The sequence below is a fragment of the Camelus bactrianus genome, chromosome 30 (genome assembly GCF_048773025.1).
Source record: "Camelus bactrianus isolate YW-2024 breed Bactrian camel chromosome 30, ASM4877302v1, whole genome shotgun sequence".
In the NCBI taxonomy this organism is placed as follows: Eukaryota; Metazoa; Chordata; class Mammalia; order Artiodactyla; family Camelidae; genus Camelus; species Camelus bactrianus.
In genome coordinates, this window is record NC_133568.1 from 8485022 (window position 1) to 8505427 (window position 20406).

The 20406-nt window shown below is 35.5% G+C and overlaps 1 protein-coding gene and 1 non-coding gene across 5 annotated transcripts in view; one reads left to right on the forward strand and one right to left on the reverse strand.

Annotated features, from left to right (window-relative positions):
• ARK2N (arkadia (RNF111) N-terminal like PKA signaling regulator 2N) overlaps positions 1-20406 on the forward strand; it is a 67263-nt gene that overhangs the window by 19762 nt on the left and 27095 nt on the right. For all 4 annotated transcript variants that reach the window (XM_010961407.3, XM_074355421.1, XM_074355419.1 and 1 more), the window contains exon 2: positions 3969-4753. In XM_010961407.3, the coding sequence (XP_010959709.1) occupies positions 4039-4753 (715 nt within the window). In that variant the 5' untranslated portion in view covers positions 3969-4038. The remainder of the gene's footprint in view (positions 1-3968; positions 4754-20406) is intronic.
• On the reverse strand, positions 18899-18971 carry TRNAG-ACC (transfer RNA glycine (anticodon ACC)). The gene has a single exon. It is a non-coding gene; the product is annotated as a tRNA-Gly (tRNA).

Here is a 20406-nt window from a genome sequence, read left to right on the forward strand (position 1 = left end):
TTATTCCACTGAAAAATAAGTGATGGAGGTTGTGTTTAGAGTGGTTGACAGGAGATAGTGGACAGGTTGACAGGATAGTCTAAGGACATAGGCTTGATAGGAGCTAGTGGATGATGGGATGCAGTGAATAAAGGAGAAGGTATTGTTAAGGGTAACTCTCAGGTTTTTGACATGAGCAGCTGAAATAATGGTAGTATTGTTTATTGAGCTAGGGAAAGCTAGAGAAGAAGCAGAGTTGGATAGTTCAGAGATGACTAATTTGGTTTTGGAAATGAAGAGATTGTGGTGCCTTTGTGAAATCTAAGTGATGTCAAGTGGATATTGGGGTGGACTACTATAGAGCTCAGAGAAGGTCTAAGATGGAGAACAAAATTATGAGTATAGGCATGGTAGTAGGAACTGGGTGTAGAGTAGGTCACTTTTGTGGGTGGGAAAAGGACAGATGCCCTAGGACTAACTCCTGAGGTTTGATAGAGGAAGTTAAGCTTACTAAGTAGGCTGAAAAAGAATAGGCAGAACAGGGAAACCTGGAAGCCAAAGAAAGACAGTTTAAGGAGGAGAGGGGATGGTTATGCATAGAATGCTGCTTTGGACATTAAGATAAGGGCCAAACTCTTGTCTGTTGGGTTCAGAGATGTGGGGGTCTTTATGACCCTGGTAAGAACAGTTATAGTGGTTTGATAGAAGCAGATGTCAGATGGAATTTGGTTGGAGAGGGAGTGTGAGAGGTAAGGAATAGAGGAAGGGAGTTTAGACTACTCTCTTAATAAGGTTGGCTATGAAAGAAGAGAGTGGTACCTGGACGAGAAGATGTGAGATAAAAGTGGTAGGTAGAAGAAGGATTTTTTTTTTTAAATGAATGCATGAATGAATTAATGAATGGATGGTCTGGTTGAGTGTGAGAGGTTGATGAGTGGCAAGGAATAACCAGTAATGTAAGGTTCTAGGGCGATGAGAGGGGATGAGCTGTAATGTACATATGTATACACAGAAGGGGATTGCTTTTAGATTGGTGGGAAGAACAGGGAGAATTGGGGGAAATGCTCTTCTGATGGGATAAATGCTTCCTGTTGTATGTTTTGTACTTGAATGTAAATTCACTGTGAACATTAAACCAGAGGGTCGAGACCCTTTTATCTCAAAGATACAACTCCCATTTGATAATTTTATCATTTTCTATTGCCAACTACTTTTGACTACCTCTACCTGGAAGATCCCACCTTTTTCCCTGACCAAAAACAATACATGCAGTAAATCTGATTGTTTGGGAAGATTAATCTGTACATATGACATCTTTCCCCTTGTGTTTTTGGCACTTCATTTTTATTCCATTGCAGAGAGTTCTGTCAGAGCTTGTATTTTCACTTTCTGTGACTTTTTTTCTTATGTTTTATGAATTATAACAAAATTCCACTGTGGGGGAAAATTCTAATAGAATTCACTGATTAAATTTGACCTAAATAGTAGTTGGTGTCATGAGCACCACTCCCTTTTTTTCTAAAGCACAACCCCCTTTTTCTTCAGAAGACTTGTCAGTGGACTTTTATATTGGAATGTATTTTTTTAAAATACGTAATACTTGTATGGAATACAAGATTCAAGAGCTACAAAATTACGTACAGTAAAAAGTATTTGACTCCTGTTTCCTTATTCACTCTGCTTGCCAAGGCAGCTGGTGTTACCATTTTCTTAAGTATACTCCCAGAGATTTCTGTGCATCTGCAAACTGGGATATGGTCCTGTTCTTTATTTACACAAATGGTACAGTGTACCCTTTTTGTTCCTGTAACATTGGAAATTGCTCCTTGTTGTACTATAAGAACGTTTTCATTCCTTATGCCCACGTTGTATGGACACACCATGATGTGCTAACCGGTGTCCTGTTTATGGTTGATGCCAATGTTTGTATTTGACTTGGGCATATTTAAGTGGTTTTGACCTCAATACTGGTTGCTTTTTTAGGCAGCAGAAGTCATTGTAAATCTTAATACTTTATGAAAGATAATCGTTTGGTTGATGTGTCGTATTGAAAGACAGAGATAATTGTTATGTTTTCTTACAAGGAAAAAGTCTCGATTCTTTTGTGCTGCCCACACAGTTTATTTACTTGAAGAAACAAGAGTTTTAAGGATCATTTTAACAAATTTACTTTTCAACCTGATTTTATGTACTTTAAAAAGGTTCTGTGACTTCTGCTTTTAACAATTAGAGACTTCTGATGCTTGTGTTTCATGCATGGCTGACATTAATTTCATTTGAGTATATTTCTTAGATATTTCAGCTTTAAGAAAAATTTTTATTCCAGGATATATAACTTTGTTCTTTACAAAAGAATCTCATTTTTATTCCGTTAGCAAATCTCATTTTATTCCTCATACCTGGAGGTATTGCATATCTACAGATACTTTATTTCCTGTTTGTATTGCCAGCATGCTTCATTTATGATACTGGCAGTTTGTTGGTTTAACTTTTACTCCCTCTGTTGGCTTTCAGTGGTTTTACATTCCTTTTGGAATGGTTTAGGAATGACATTTATGCTTATTTTCATTTAGGTCAAAAATCAGTAATGATGCAAATATGCTTATGAAATAGGGTACAAATGGGATTGTTTTAAATTTATAAATGTACCTGGTGGTCATGAATGTTCTGATTTTCATGAATGTGTTAAGGAAACTTCATCAGAATGCCTGTTTAATCAGCTGAGACCTGAAAAACAAAAAACAGGTATATAGACCATTTATGTCTGTAGTAAGCAAGAAGTAGCCTGATCATATTAGATCAATAAAAGGCTTTTTTCAGATATCTTCTAGTTGCTGTCTACCACGTATTGAACTATCAAGTAACTCGATGGAATGAAGTGACAGGCATGTCTTGTTGTACCTGACGAGCATACTGTCTAGCTTAATGTTTCTGTCTGCCTGTGACCTGTGGGACAGTATGATAATTGCCTTCTTTAACATCAGTTGTTTGGGATGAGATATTTACTTGCCTTGCACATTCTTAGCATCCTCTTAAAAACCACCAGTTAATGAAATTTGCAGTGTATAAGTCACAACTCTTGTGGTTAAAGATTATGTCCTGTTTCTCTAGGATTAAGTGGAGCTGTAGCACACACAGGGGGGGAAGGATGTCAGGTTCTAAAGTCAGCCTAAGAGGTGGAGAATGTGTGCAGGATGTTTTCTTTCAAGCTAAGTCATTCATAGGATAGAGTGTACGAGGTTTTCTGGGTTCACAAAGTAGTTGATCTGCATTTACTGGCTATTGTTTATAAAGTAAAACATGTTGAAACACTAGACTTATATTCAGCATGATGAGAAGTTCATGGGAACTAGGAAGGACTTGAGAAAACAGCAGATTAAGGTTTTCGTCTTAATGTCCCTCTAGAGCAACCTCTATTGAGAGGAATGGCAAACAGGTTGATGCGTACAATTAACTTTTTGTTGCTTACTTTCCAAATGCACGTAATTGATTTTTTTTTCCTTTAACTTAAGTGTACATTTGATGTCACTTCACTGTAACTCCTCCCGCCCTCCCACCTCCTTTCTTTGAGAATTTCAATGTAAAAGTAATCCTTCCAGTTAAATTGTTCTAGGCAAATTTCTTTGAGGCATTCTTTTTCATTTATATTAATGTTAAAACATACATATTAATTATATCAGAGTTTTGAGGATCCCTTTCTTGAACACTAAATAAAGTTTAGAAGTTGAAAATCCTTGTTTGGTTGTTTGCTGACCTTGCAAGTTCAGTAACTGGTTAATACTGTGCCATTTTTAGTAGCTATGTATGCCAGGATTTTAATCATACTAAGTTCTTTGAATTTTTGACTTCTGTTCAAGCAGATAATAGATACATGTATTTTAAAGGCCTGTATGATAGTAACTTTTGCTACGCACTTAGAAAGGTAGGCATGTTGTATTGATTAAATAATCTGCCATTTCTGTTTGTTGATTTTGTGTGTTTTTGTACAGGTTGCTTTCCTGTTGCATCTTTCACATAGTTTCCTAGACTCTGCTCCATGATTTAACTCGAAAGTCTGAAATGAAGATGGAGGAGGCAGTGGGAAAAGTTGAAGAACTCATTGAGTCTGAAGTCCCACCAAAAACATCTGAACCAGAGACAGCTAAGGAGGAAGACGGGTCTGTAGAACTGGAATCTCAAGCTCAGAAGGACGGTGTGGTGGATTCTGCAGTTCTGTCTTCAATGCCCTGCTTGTTGATGGAGCTGAGACGGGACTCCTCGGAGTCTCAGTTGGCATCCACGGAGAGCGACAAGCCGACAGCCGGCCGAGTTTATGAGAGTGACTCCTCTAATCACTGCATGCTTTCCCCTTCCTCTAGTGGTCACCTGGCCGATTCAGATACACTGTCTTCTGCAGAGGAGAATGAACCCTCTCAGGCGGAAACGGCGGTAGAAGGAGACCCTTCTGGAGTGTCTGGTGCCACAGTTGGGCGCAAGTCTCGCAGGTCCCGATCAGAAAGTGAAACATCCACCATGGCTGCCAAGAAAAACCGGCAATCCAGTGATAAACAGAATGGCCGAGTCGCTAAGGTCAAAGGTCATCGGAGCCAAAAGCACAAGGAAAGAATCAGGCTACTGAGGCAGAAACGGGAGGCTGCTGCGAGGAAGAAATATAACCTGTTGCAGGACAGTAGTACCAGTGATAGTGACCTGACTTGTGACTCAAGCACGAGCTCGTCAGATGATGATGAAGAGGTTTCAGGGAGCAGCAAGACAATCACTGCAGAGATACCAGGTAGAGGATGTTTTTTAAACTGACTGTAGAGCACCTGATGGCATTTCTCAGCTGTCAGGCCCAGTTAGATGAGTGACACTTGAAAAAAATCCAGGAGACCTGCAGCTCTGTGTAAATTTGAAGACTGCAGTGTATTAACAAGACACGACCAGTTTAAAAAAAAAAAAAACCTGTTCTGAGGTTTCCAGTGCACTTTAGCATACAGCAAACAAACAAACAAACAAATAAATAAAATGGTTAATGACAGAGACAGGATTATTTTTAAGTAATGGAATTTCTCACAAGTCTCTTTCTCTGTAACACATTACCTAAACTCCCATCATTGCCTTTTTAGTACTGCTTAGATTTAATGCTCACTATTCAGCATTATTACTAAATACATTTTCCTCAGGAATAGGCACCTTGCTTTATTATGTAGCCACTGCACTCGAGCTAATGGTGTCTGAAATAACATGTTCTATTTCTCGTTAAAGGTTTCTAATAACTCTTCCTCCTAAAAACAGTAGTTTTCCGTGTTTCCCCCAGTTCAGTGCATGATTAGCTAGTTAACCTTGTGGCACATTTTTCTATTCTTAGTTGTCACTCGCATTGAAAGGAATGTCTTTTGGAAAATTTCCCCCTTAACTTCTCCCAAGTTTAAAAAGTTCGATAGAAATGTGCTTGTTCCTGCTTTTATTGGCATCAGGGTCTGTGATTATTATATGTCTGACATATCTTTTTTCTTCTTATTATCACATCTGGTACTGAGTCCTGTGAAGGCAGTCTTGAAATTTCATAGTGGAAAAAAGGTGAGGTCTGAATGGGTGAATTCTTATTGAGACTCTGACAGTTAGGAATGAATCTTAACTGGGTGAATTCTCACTGAGGAGACTCTTACGGTTAAGAACAGTCTGTAAACTACACGGCATTTAACAGATCCTGACAGCATTGTTTGTTGCTACATTAAAGAGGGGAAAGTTTGGGTTTTCAAAATTTTATGTTTCTTTCCTATTTTTTCCTCCAGTTTTCTGAAAGGTTTCTGTTTCTACACACAAAGACAGCATATTGCTGATATACAAAGAATATTTTGCAAAAAGTCATTTTGGCTAATTAAACCTATAGCTAACCAAACTTACAGAAACTCAGTAACAAGAATGATTTCATAGCTGTTCAACTTATAAGTCTCATCCACATAGCTTATTAAATATGAGTTTTTAACAGTTAAAAATGCTTACTGTTTTAATATCTGTTGAATTCCTTTGGTAGTTTCTTGTGTTAAAATTACCAGACAGGTGATTTAATTGATGCTCGTCAGTTGACTGCATGAAAGAAGCAGATTTTAGGGTTGTTCTAAGGCAGATTCTAGGTATATCTCAGTTTTACATTTAGTATTTTTAAGAAAGCTTTATTAATACTTGTAAAATTATTTATGCATTCTTACGTCCTGTTCTAATCTATTAATCAAGATCATGATAGATTTCTTGGTACAGTGCTTAATTCTACTCGCTAATCAGATTTTTGTGTAATTGCTCAAAACTTTGCCTTCTTATGAAAGGGAGAAGGTGGGTGAACAAAATTCTCTTTGGAGATAGACCCCATTGCAGAGATGGCGTGAGAAATGTCTTCATAGGCGTTCTCCCTGCTTGGCTCACGTAGGTTAGGTGTGCCTTGTTTGTATTTTCCAAAACCTGTTTGCTAATTGGCTACCTTGACGAATGTCTAAAACTTCTGAAACACCCATGGTTTGTTTCTTGTCTATTCTAAATTGTATAGTAACCAAAACACCGAAGTAAATTATCTTAATCTTTAGTTTCTTCATTTAGTAAGATTATGGCTTTAGAAAACATGTAGAGTTTTCTAAGGTAATTGTGGAGAATCAAATGGTAGGCAAGGTGCAGGGCCACCACACTGACTGCCTGGGCTGTGCATGGCACAGTTTCAGGAGGTGCTGTTCACGTAAGCAGGTATGAATGGTCTCTCCTGGAATCACGCAATGTGGCAAAGATGGAACAGCCTATGTTTAAATATTAGGAGATTCATTTCAACTGTCCATATTGTTACCATGAAAAGTTTTGACATTGTGCGTTTGTAGTGTCATAATTATGGATACCTCAGTTTGGTCACGTTCTGACTTGGGGGCAGGGGGATATACTCCATCTTACAGCCAGGCAGTTGTTGAGAAGTTGTGTAAGTTGTAAAGACAGGATAAATTATGAGTTGACTTGGAACATGAGTGTAACAACGTTGGACATTTAAGTGAACTTAAACTGGATGTGCCTAACAGAGAACCTCTTGGAATTTGAAATTTGAATACAACTTTTTGCCAAGTGGAAACCAACTTTTTACAGCGATTCTTGTTACACTTTACTCAAGGTACAACAACTAATTTAGTAATTCAGAAATGCTTTATTTATAAGCTTTTGTTTGGCAACAGCTTAAACATTGAAGAAATTATGCTAAATGTTCTCTTATGGCAAATAATTTAACAGTTAATGCATTTTCTTTTAAAGAGTGAGAATAATTAATGCTGTAGACTTAACAGTGCATAATGCTTCTCAGTAATTGAGTTGGATATCTGGACAATAGATGTTTATGAAGTTTTTTTTGTTTTGTTTTTTGAAGGGTTGTTATTGGTTTTTTTAGTTAACACTTAACTGACAGGCAGCTTAGTATCCACACTAGATTATTCTCTCCTTGAAGTTTTTGAAAATATATTGCTGTTTTAAGTATCTAGAGGTATATCATATAATTCTGGCAGTTCTTTCATTTGGGTGACTTAGAGATGAGCAAAAATAGAGTATTTTGCAGTAGATATCAATGTGAAAGTACTATGTGGTTGTCTTGAGTATTCAAGGCTTTTATCAAATGTCTCATTTATCTTCATAGATAATCTTTTTGTACATTAATCACTCTTTGTGGCTTTATTAATAGAGCATTATTTCCTTGGGGTTGGGGGCTCTGTGTCTCTGGAAAATTTAAGTTGAGACTAGATCTGCAGATAAGTTTTGATTTTTAGAGAATATGAGTAATGGACATCAGACTTCATTCAATTCAAAAAATTAATTCTCTGAACAGACCTACTTACATGCATCAGTGTACATGGGCAGTGGGGAGAAGTTTTTCCAGTAACTGTTGTTTTTCATAAATAGTTAGCATAGAATAAACTTTGGATAGCTTCATCTTGTCTTGGCTGTGATGGCCTGCTTTTGTGTGGTTTATTAGTCCACCATGTAAATGCCCACTCAGACTTAGGTTCCAAAATAGTGTCCATCTTGGTAGGTAAGAGTCAGTTGTCTTGCTGGTTTGCATTTAGAAAATGTAATTGGTCTGTTTTGGAGAATGTTGGGGAAGCTTTTGAGGGTTAGCTGTGTAAGGTCGTCTGCATTCTCAGTCCATGTGGTCAGGCCAGAGCCGCTCAGCCCCAGCTGAAACCAGGATCTCAGCACTCAGCACTCATCATGCACATTTATGCAGTGAAGTTCATCAGGATAAGCTTCATTTTACCTCGTTGTTTTTCTAAGGTAGAGGCTTATGCTTAATCAGTTACCTCTTACTTGGAAATGAAAAAAGAAATTTAAGTAGTAAATCCTCTGTAGAAAATTTTGGAAATAGAAAAATGTGGAGTAGAAGATTAGAATCACCCACAATTCTGCTTTTGTTACCATTTAAGTATGTTGCCTTCCATAATACATAGTGAAATTTATTATACTATGTAGACTTCTTTCTTTCCCTCTAACATTGCATTTTGAGCATTTAACCAAAACACAGTATTCTCCCTTAAAATCATATATGGCTTTTGAATAATTTAGCTAACTATAAAATAACTTCCCTAATGTTGGTCCTTTGGGTTGTTGTTAGTTTTTACTTTTATGGGAAAGAGTGTGAACAAGGTTCTTGACACTTACTGCCAAACTACTTTTGAAGGCTTTATTAAGTTTATACCACCCAGGAGCTTGAGTATTCATCTCATTTTATTCTTTGTATTGAGTGTTTGTTAAAATATTGCTGATGATGGAAGAATTGTATCTTAGTGTTGACTTACATTTCTCTGATCACTAGTGAAGTTGAAAAATCATATTTGACCATTTGTATTCTTCCAGTAAACTGTCTATTCATATTCTTTGCACTTTTTCCTCTCACTACATTTGTTTTTCTTACTGATTTGTGATGGTTGTTAACCTTTTGGGGATTGAATTACTTGGAAAATTTTTAATATTAATTTAAGCAGTGGGGACTCATAGTAGAAGATAAGACCCCAAACCCACATCAGGAACCCCATGACCTCTGTTGAATATAAAGTGGCTGAAAGCCTCACGTCTCCAATTTACGCCTCTGTAATCTGATTGTATTTTGGTAGCTACTTAGGAGATTCACTAAATACATTGATAACAATGCACTGAGATGGAGTAATCAGGTGAAAGCTGCCTGAAAACAGTGAAAACTGTTTGCAGCTTAGTAAATGGCAAACAAAGCAGGTAATACCTATGTAGTTTTCAGTCTGGCTACGTGGTGGAATCACTTGGCGAGCATTTAAAACTTATGAGGCCCAGACCCCATTCTTGAAGGTGTACAGCATGTTGATTTAATAAGTATATATGTTATGAAATGATTAGCACAGTAGGGTTAGTTAACACATCTGTCACTTCCACATAGTTACAATTTGTATGTTGAGAAGTTTTAAGATCCATTCTCAGCAGCTTTCGAGTATGCAGTACAGTATTGTTAACTGTTGTTGCCATACTGTATTACGTCACCAGAACTCACTCATAACTGGAGAGGTTTGTCCCCACTGATCACCTTTGCTCATCCTCGCCACACCCCCCACCCACACCTACCAAACTACTCTTATGTTTCTATGAGTTTCAGTTTTTTTTAGATTCCATATATAAGTGAGATCATGAGTGATTTGTCTTTCTCTGACTTATTTCACGTAGCATAAAGGCATCAGCATTTTTAAAGCTCCCCCATGATGACAGTGAGCAGCCAGGCTGAGACTACTCTGTGAAGCAGTGATATATTAAGTCTCCCATAGCTAAAAATCATTGTGAAACTGGTGGTCTGCTTCAGTTACTGGCAAATGGGTATCAAGTTCTGAACAGTGGATTCCAGTTTTTAAAAAATTAGTTATAAAAACCATAGCACAGTTCTTTATTAATTAATAAACATAACTTTAAAAAATTTACTTCATTTAAGTGATTATTTTAAAAGCATGCATTGTTTGAAAGTGATTTTCTCTATGCTACAATGTCTGGATAATGTCACTATGAATTTAGGAGCTTTGAAATCTTACTGGTGGGAGATCCTTTGGCATCTCTAGTGTTAAAGCACCAAGGTATGATTTTCAGCCTGCTTTCCCTAACATTTCCAAAAGTGAGTGCCTATAAAAACTTTGTATATGCAAAAGCATAAGTTTTGCTTTTGATATGTCTTTCTCAAAGTAGGTTATATCTTAGTGTTAATAAAAGGACATATGTTTGTTTAAGGTGAGAATATGCTCCCTGTTTTTTTTTTTTAATATATTTTTTTAGAACAGTTTTAGGTTCACAGTAAAATTGAGCAGATGGTACAGAACGATTTCCCATTTACTCCTTTCCCAACATATACACAGCCTCTTCCACTATCCACCCCCCGCCTCCCCCCCAAATGGTACATTTGTTAAAATCAGTGAACCTAGATTGGCACATCATCATCGCTCAGAGTCCATGTTTACATTAGGATTCACTTTTGGTGTTGTACACTTTTTTTTGGTTTTGACAATTGTATAATTGGGTTCTCTTTTTAAGACTTCGAAATGTCTTGCTTAGGGGAGGGCATGGCTCAAATGGTGGAGCGTGTGCTTAGCAATGCAGGAGGTCCTGGGTTCAATGCCCAGTACTTCCTCTAAAAACAAATAAACCTAATAGTCTGAAACATCAAAGTAGCCATCTGATCTTCTGTCCTAGTCACTTAAGTTTATCCACCACTTATAATGGGGATAAACTTTTTAAAGAAAGTTTTAATATTCTTTACATTCCATTTAGTCTTCCCATAAGCTAAATACATTATACTTTGGGGAAAGGTATGTCCTTCTTGAGGAAGTTTACTTATTAAATGTGTGAAGAAAGGGGATTGAATGGAGTAGTCAAGGGAAGAGGAATAAAACAGAGGGAATGTTGGTAACCATAAACTTCGTGAGATTTTTGTTTGCTAGGTAGAATTGGGCTAAATAATTGTTCCATAGCCTTTTAGGCATTGAAAAGAGATGGCATGACATAAACAGTTCTCATTGTCTAGGGGAAATATCGCTTTTCTTGATACTGAGACCTGGAAAAAAATTTTTGCATAGTCATAAAAAGCCACTGTGAGATAAAGTAAACTGTATGATAGAGCATTTCGTAGGGCAGTTCTTTATAAGACTTCTTGTGTAGGTGTTGGCATAAAACCAAGATTGATTGATTTCATCAGTCAGTCATTCATTCAGCAAGTATTTGAGCACCTACTACGCAGCATAGGAAATGCAACAGTGAATGAAAAATCCTTGCCTTCATGGAACTTAATCTTTTTGGAGGAGACAGATAATAAATGAATTCTTCATATGCTCTCAGGTAGGAATATACACTATGAATAATAATAAAGCAGAATATAAGAGATTAGGTAAAGATTGACTAGGAATGGGGTAGAAAAGCTGTTTTAGATGGTGTAGCCAAGGGTGCTCTGAGGAGGTAACGTTTTTAATAGCTCCTCGAAGAAATTAAGAATTCAGTATAATTTTATTAGAAACCCAAAGTATATGGGACCCAAACCAAGGCTGATTTGGCCTAGTTCAAGGATAAAACAGTGAATATGGAGGAGCGTGTCCTAAACTGGAATCCTATGAAACCACTGTTGGACTTGATATTAATAGCTTACACTGTTAACACATTTGGAAAGTGCTGGGTCATGTGGAAACAGGTTTCTTTACTGCAGGACAACTCAGAGCCATTTATGTGTTCCCCAGAGGGGAAGGACATAGTTTGTAGCATATCCAAAACTTAACCACAAAACTTTTTTTTGAGGCATACCTTTTAGTACCTTTGCACAGACCAGGGTTTATAAAAAACTGACCCAGAGTTTTACACGGATTGTGCATATCCTTTGTGCAATTTTCCACAAGGAATTTTTTTTTTTAACTTACAACAAGAGTGTTTGATAAAAATCAATTAGCTGAGGATTACCGTATACTGATTTCATATGAGTCAACTGTCAAAACAACTTTTAGAATTTTTAAGTCAAACTGAAAATACTCGAGACAACTGTGGTTTTCAGTCAAGGCTGTACATTAAAATCACCTGGAGAGCTTAAACCAAAACAAACCTCCAATGCCTGGGAGCCTACCTAGGTTTTTAAACCATTCCAGGTTATGTTCAGCAAAGGTTGAAAAGCACTTAATAGTTAGTTGTACAGTAACAGAATACATAATCCCAGGCAGATATAGTGAAGCTATGAAAAATGGTAGTGTCATGTTATTTTTCTCAGAATTTCTTACTTTTGTTTGGTTGGTGAATTTAAGTGGTCCTTATCAATGGTGTATCTTATATGACTGTTCTTAATAATGCTTATACCATTTTCCTGAGTAAGCATGTCTTAATAAAAATACAATTTTCTGAATTAATAATGTTTTATCAAAAATGACCTCAGTGTCTTTAAAGTTGACTTCCGTTGTGCCGGGGGATCTGAAGGAACGCCCAGGGAAATTCCAGGATTACCTGACAGGGGTGCTGTGTGTGATAGGGAACTGCATAGGCAGTGTCCTAGAAGAGGCCATGATGCAGAGGCAGACAGAGGAGAAGTTCCGTCTGTGGATGGAAAAGCTAATTCGCCTTGACATTGGCGAAGAGAACAAGCAGCCACTGGAACCCAGGGAACTTAAATTGCACCTAGTTGGCCAAAGAATTTCCCCGTCACCCAATCAGGTGCTCACATGCAGATGCCTGATTCCCAGGAAGGGCCACAGCAGCCCTTTGGTTCTTACATGACTTGTCAGCATGTTGACAGTGTATTAGAATTCTCAAAAGATTCATTACAGTCTTCCACTTAATTTTGCTGAAGTTGGGAATGTTACAGAACAGCCTTTGAACTTATCACAAAGTTGTGTTAACTCTCGCTTTTTGGATTGTGTAAGAAAGAATATGCTTTTTGCCCCTTGTTTCTTTTGATGATGTTTAAAAAAATTGTCTCTTTATAAAAAAATTAGGTATTTAAAACAGCAGAACTTGATAAGTTTTAGCTTGAGTTTTGTTACATATGTTTGGAATATGGAGCTATATATGATAATAAGAGTGGTCCTTAACTTTATGCTTTTTTCATGCCAAAAATATAAGTAAGATATAAAATAGGGAATCTTAGTGAATCCAGATAGGTAAGTAGTTAATTCCATGGGAGTCTCAGCATTTATTCTCTACAAACACTGTTGCCTCCCTTCTAAAACCAGTGGGAAGAACCACGTAATTAATCCCACTCTGGAGGTCTTGAGTGAATGTATTGCATGAACATTTTTGTAGCACTCTTTCATGTGATATTTAATGAACTAATTTGTTGTTGCTAGTCTTTAATGAATTCTAATACTAAATGGCATTTGTATACAGAAAGAATGAATTACTTTTTGAGCAAATATATACTGTGTACACACTATGCAAGATACTGTAGGGAAAGCAGATTAGACCAGAGTTTGATCTCATGCATGAGAAAAATAGTATTTTTCATTGCTACATAGATGAATTTTTATCTTGAGCTTTAACTTAAAGCTCAGTGCCTAAGCCAATAACCTGGCAGACATCATCCACTGAAATATTCTGGTACGCTCATGTAAAGGGTACCTCTAGAAGATAACAGATGAATCGCTCACTCTATTAAGGGTATGTATTGAATGGGTTTTTAAATTACTAGGGACTGAGTGTATTAGCTACTGTACTACCGGTTTAATTTTGTTTTCAATCCTTGGACTGAAAATAAATGGCCCTTTGGCATGTTAAAGGGCCCGTGGAGCATACCAAAGGGGGAAAAACAGCACAGCATTGAAAGTTTTGCAACATGATAGATGCTTGTATGTGTGGCCTAGGATTGGAAAATACAGGTATTTTATCTTTTCTGGGTTGGTAGAAATAATTTGAGAAACAACTAAATTAAGGTGAATTTTAATAGCAATATATAACTTTGCTAACTTTGTGTAAATTGTGCTTTTAACTGGATTTACTTACAGTAAAATTTTAGTAGTCTTTCCCCTTCAAATTTATTACTTAATAACTTCTCAATATGAAAAAAGTTAATTTTAATATCTAATGAGGTTGCAACTTTGGAAAAGATCTAATTCTTTGTAAGAAGTAAGGTAGGTAGTTTTTTTGGAGTTTCATGTATTGTTGACTCTAGAACAACAGGGGTTTGAACTGCATGGGTCTACTTATAAGCAGATTTTTTTCTTTGCTAAGTATGTACTATAGGGTTAAATGATCTGAGCTTAGTTGAATCTGTGGATGCGGAACCACAGAACGTCAAACTGTGTGGGTTTTTGCCTGTGCAGGGTGGGTCGGGGGGAGCCCCAGCCCTTACGTTGTTCAAGGGTCAACTGTATAAACAATAAAGACCTTTATTTTATTTTAGTAATTTACCAGTAACTTAGAAAAACTTAGAGTCACCACTCTTTCTGTTTAGTTCTATACTCAGATATTTACACTATGTACAGTAACTGTAATCAACTGAGCCAACATATTTTGCTTTTCTAGTTTTGAACTGAAAAATAACTATATTTGTTTTTTTTCTTTTTAGAACTTGATGTATGAGAATTGGGAGTTAACTTTGGGAAAGGCTTGTTAATATACTCAGTTCTCACTTAAGAATATATGTTATGAATTGATGAAAAAGACCAGAAGTTTCTTTATTGTATAAAGACTACCAGATTTCCTGAACTTAATATTTGACATGTGAGAGTAAGGTTTGAACACCAACTTGGAATAAATTTCTTAACATATGCTAATCTTTTACATAACGTTAGTATAAATTTTCACCATAAAATATATAGTTTGTTATAACTGATGGATTTTTCTCTGAAATGCCCTTGTAAATTACTTCAGCTAATTTTTTTTTTTTAATTAAGTTTTATGTCAGTTGGGAAGAGCATATTGGTTTTGGGTGACTGACAGGTTTTTAACTAATCTGTAATTTTTACTTGAATTTGAGATGTTTTCAGGGAACTTTGTTCTGTCTTCACAGATTTTACTAGACATGGACTTTTATATATAAGAAAATAATTTAATTTCAGCACGTTACATGACTACTTTTTTCTGCATGTGTAGACTGCCTTCAAGCAGTGTAACAGGTTTATTTTTTGTCTCATGATTTAATATTTCATATATTAAGCATGTAGTCAAATGCTTTTTATTTTAAAATGGAAAACATAAATTAGTCTTTTAAGATTAACATATAGACAAATTATAGACAAGTAGTATTGACTAGATGTATTCTAATTCTTGTTATTAGGTAATTGAGTAGGAGGTCTACAGATTTCTTTTACTTTTAAGAGAAAAGTGTCACTTGGATGGAATTACCAAACACAGGTTTTAATAACTGATATTCAAGGTAACATTTTGAATATTTGAGAAGGAGTTAAGCATAATTTTGGGAAGCCTCTTCTACATAATTTTGGATAAAGATGTGGAAAGAGGTTTTGATAGAAAAGGAACACTAGAATATATTGATTTAATTCACAGAGTATATGCCAAGATACTAAAATTTATTCAAAAGTAAAATTTGACGTTTTGTGGTTTGGAGAGTTTAACCTTAAGAATAATTTTGTAGGAGACACATATATACAAATTTTATCCTGATTTTTAGTTTCTCACAGTGCCTTGAAAATGTGTTGCTGTCTTAAGGAGTGTTGTTTTGAAGAACAAGGTTTTTTTAAATATGAGTTGTGCTTTAAAATGAGTACACGTTTTCCAGATTGCACAGTTTAAAAATTCCTCTTTCAGAAAAACTTGTTTTTGTATTATGGACATTTAAAGAAGTATCAAGTATTTGGAGTAGTTTTAATACTTTTTTTCCTTAACATGACTGCTGTTGTGGACTAGTGAACTCTCACTGAGGCAAAATCTGTGTTCCTAAAATTATAGTACTTATACATACTAATGCTAAGAAATGGGAATCACTTTTGGCTTATGTAGGCACTTTTATGTAGGTACTGTTTTGGAAGTGCCTAGTGATCATCCCTTAATTTCCCTAGAATTTAAAGAAGGCTAAGGAGTATGGCCTGTTTGAACTTTTTTGTAGTATATAAAGGACTAATGCTGGACAGAAACTTCTTTCAATCTGTAACATTAATCTAGAATTGATTGAAATACCTTTCATAAGAGTATAGTCCCCTATCTGGATTGTGTCATCTCCCTAATGTGTATATGTGGAATTTAGTTGCTGGTATTTAAGAGGGGCACTAATGGTAAATGTGTTTTCTGATAATCTGTCTATAGACTGTTTTCTGCCTGGTTTGTACTAGTTCAGCATTTTAGGACATTAGATTCCTAATCATTTTAAGAGAATTTAACCAGCAGATTAGAATTATCTGGTTATTTGAGCCTCTTATTAGATAATAATTGTTTTCAGTTACATTGATGCATACTTTTTGTGCATTATTGAAATTGAGTGTAATAAGAGCTCAGTTAAAATTTTAATTTAGTATGCAACACAGTAAAGTTAAAATCTTAAGATTTAATATTTTGCATGAAGTGTTTTGTTTTATTTTAATTTAGAAATAAAACAAAGGATCTGTCATTTTGGGACTCCAAGAGAAAAGCCTATTATTTGTTACCATGTCAGAGGAATGAGCCTAGTGTCAAGGGGTGTGCATGTATGTGCACCCACTTTCAGAATTCGGAAACAATTAATTCTGTATTTTTATTAGTGCTATAGTTGACAGGTTGCTGGAGATAGATAACTATGCAATAGTCTACAGGGATTTTAATGGATTCAGGTAATTAATATATCCACTCATTGCTTCCTGAATGTGTGCAGGAAAAAAAGGTTGCCCACATACTAGTTAGGGTGATTAAATTAAAGAGAAAAAAAGTTATTTTTTAAATTACCAAGTAAAGGTTTGGGACCTCTCGTTTGTTTAATAGTAGATTGAGTAAAAGAATATGCAAGAGCTAGTTTATTTTGCTTCATTTTCTTTGTCATTCCTTACTAGGTATAGCTAGGTATAGCTCAATTTACGTAAGATTTATTAAAATTTGTATGCAAATCAATATTAGAAATGAAATCATTTAAAATGTCTTAAATCTGCTGTTAATAAGGTTATAGTGATTTCTTTTGTTGAGCAAAGTACCCAAATTGATATTACTGATAATTTTCATTTTTAATACGTAGCTGAATTTGCCTAATAGTACAGTTATATGAAATTTATAGGAACGATGGTAATGGGCTTCATGCTACATCATTTGTTTAGAATAACAAATTATAGGCAAATTATTTTACTTGATTTTTTAAAATAATTACCTATTTTATTTTGTTTAGCTTGTATTGCTATCCTCTCTTCTGTTTGTATTATTTAAATGGTACAGTGAAGGCACAATGAAAAAGATTTTGTGGAATGCCACTTGTCAGCAAATACAGCATCAGAACAATTTCAGCAAATTTATTAAGCAGAAAATTTATTAGTTTATTACTAAGTTTGTTCTATGAAAATTGTTCTTAAAGAATAATTCTCAAAATCTTCTCCAAAAATGGCATTTATGCCCTCAATCATTGTACAGATAAGAAACTTGTCTTTTTAATTTATCTAGAACAGTTGTATTAGTGCATTAATTGTAAACAGTATGAATAACTTCTGAGTTTCCATACTTTTCATTTTTTTTTTGTTGATTTCTGTTTTTAATTCCTCTGAAGTTTAGGAAAGTTAGTGGGGATTGAAACCAAACTGTTAGTATACTAGTACTGAGTGGATCTTTTCATATTATCATAAATTACCACAGTGTAAACTAGAAGATGTCCTGAAAAATGCAGGAATAATAGTCTGCAAGGAAGTGTATTCTTTGGTAATGAAGTCTTATTCACATTATAACTTTAAGATTTGGGAAGAATGTTATCAAATGACTGTGATTTAAATTTTGATTGCATTTTCTCTATATCTTTTACCTACTGTGCATTTGAAGTGTAACAATTAACCTAGATAAATAAAAATTTTAAAAAAGAAATGTTTCTTGTTACTCTGTTTAGGATCATATTATATTAGTTATATTAGTGATTCCCTACAGGTTAATTCACACTAGGTGTTCCTAAGTCAAGAAACCTACTTTTCTACAAAGGAATGAATGGTATTAGTATATAGTTGTTATTTAATAAAAGACTTTACAAGATGTCTTCCGGATAATTTTCAGTTTTGTTGTAGTATTTAAAAAGGAAATAGAAAATACCAGTGTTAACAAAAAAGGTGGAGATTCTTCTTTATATGACATAACTATTAAAAATTGAGAAATATTTAGAAAATAGCAAAATATAGACTACTTTGAGGAACAATCAGAAAGCTGGAATGGATGTATCTTTAGCAGGGTACATAAACATGAGGATTTAGCTAAAGTCATATTTGATTTTTATGTTCTTTGTAGATGTAGTGCATGTATTTTAGTTTTGTTCTCTAAGATCTGAATCCTTAAAGCAGTAGGTTGTAAATTTGTCCCTGAAATACAAAGATAAATTGAAAGATGGTGACCTTTTCAAGTGCCCTATTTTCTTTATTAATAGGTTCCCGTCAATATCCAGATAAATTACTTGAATTATCTTTTGAATAGCCTCTCTTGAATCAAGTTTTCCCGACTCTGTAGTTAGTGGTAAGAGGTTGAAATTAAATTTTCTTTCATGTGATCAGCTTTTCAACTACTCTAATAATCTTGAATATTATACTTTCAGAATTAACTCTTTATCAGTGTCATGGCTGGCAGAATGGCCTGTCACTTACCAGTATGATGTAAGAACAGACATAGTCCTTAGAACCTTATTCCCTCTTTGGAAACTGTAACAGCTAAATTTTCAATAATTGAGATGAATATAATGGGAAAAGTACAAAATAGACATTGAATCAGCTTTATTGTTTGATTTTTAATTTTTTTAATGTTTTGTTTGTTTTGAGGGGAGGTATTTAGGTTTATTTATTTACTTTTAAAATGGAGGCACTGGGGATTGAACCCAGGACCTCATGCATGGTAGGCATGCACTCTACCACTGAGCTGTACCCTCCCCTGCTGCTTTATTTTAAAAATGATTTAATGCCTAAACTTAAAATTTTAGTGTGTATTGCTGCATTTTATTTCCATTTACACTGTCATCTTAGACTTTTTTCTTTTTACTAAATTATGATATTATAAAGAAAAGATGCACAGTTTTTGGTATAAAAAAGCTGTTTTTCTAAAGATGACACTTTTTTGTATAGATTTTTGTCTCCTGGTTGATGTATTTGTTTATCTTTCCCAAGAGATGCTTTGAAAATGACTGTTTTCTATTTATTCAAATTGTTTGATATATATCTATATAGATATATAGATACAATAATACAGCATACATATTCCCTTAAGTATTTTTTCTTATTTGTAAATATCAGTTTTCATCTTGATAAATATTTTGGTATGTGATGAAAAAGCTGTTTTCTTATTGGACAGGCTCTACCAAAATGCAGATTCCCTTCTGCGTCTTTTGAGGTTTGTTCCTGTCCCTCAATCCCGGACACCCACACATCGTTCCCCTACACCTCATTCTCACACGTCTCTTTTCTTCACCTGGCCACCACGCACATTCTCCTTCTTAGACTCCTTGGCTAGGAACTTTCTAAGGACTTTTCTTTTAGGTGCAGCTTGTTTTGCATCTCACTGTCTGGACGGGGCTGAGAGTGACTCGCACCCTCCCCCCGAGCCCTGTCTCTGGGTGCTGTAGGTAGTGGCACTGGGCTCGGGCCCTCTAATGACTGGGACCACAGAGCCTGTATGGACTTCTTGGGCAGCGAAAAGATACTTTTTTCTCTCCTAGTGAGGGCTTTGGGAGGTTGGCTGTAGTGTGTAGTAGGGAGGAGAGGAGTTTATTCTGGGCTTTATTATATATTATAGCCATTGAAATGAGTCCAGTGAGCAAACCCTGTATTGGTCCTTCCCCCACCTTTCCTTGGGCCTAAGACTTAGCAATAGAGAGGGAAGAAGTGATGTTTCCAAATGTCTCAGATACAAGAGGAGTTCCTGTTTCCTAGGTCTGATTAGATTTCATACTGGGAGACTGACAACACTTGTGCTAGTGGAAGGGCTCTGTAAGCAGGAATTACACTAAATAGGAAATAATCCAAAATGCTCTCTATTTGGCTTTGAAACACTTTCATATGAATACATCCAGGCTGACATTTCACTTCAAACAAAAATGAAAATACAAAAGCCACAGGTGTGATGACCTTATTAATCCCAGCAAAGCATTTGCTTTCTAACATATTGGGTTAATCTATGACCAATAGAAGGCATCAGCCCAGTCAGTGATGTTTTCTCAGAGCTTCTTGCATGCAGGCTGTGTGCAGTACAATTTACATTCAAAGATAAGCAAACAGATAAATAGAGCATGTGCTAATTATAATGGAAAGGTAGGCAGTAGACCTATATTTGAACTCTGATTGTGTTCTGTGTTACGTCTTCTTTAACCCT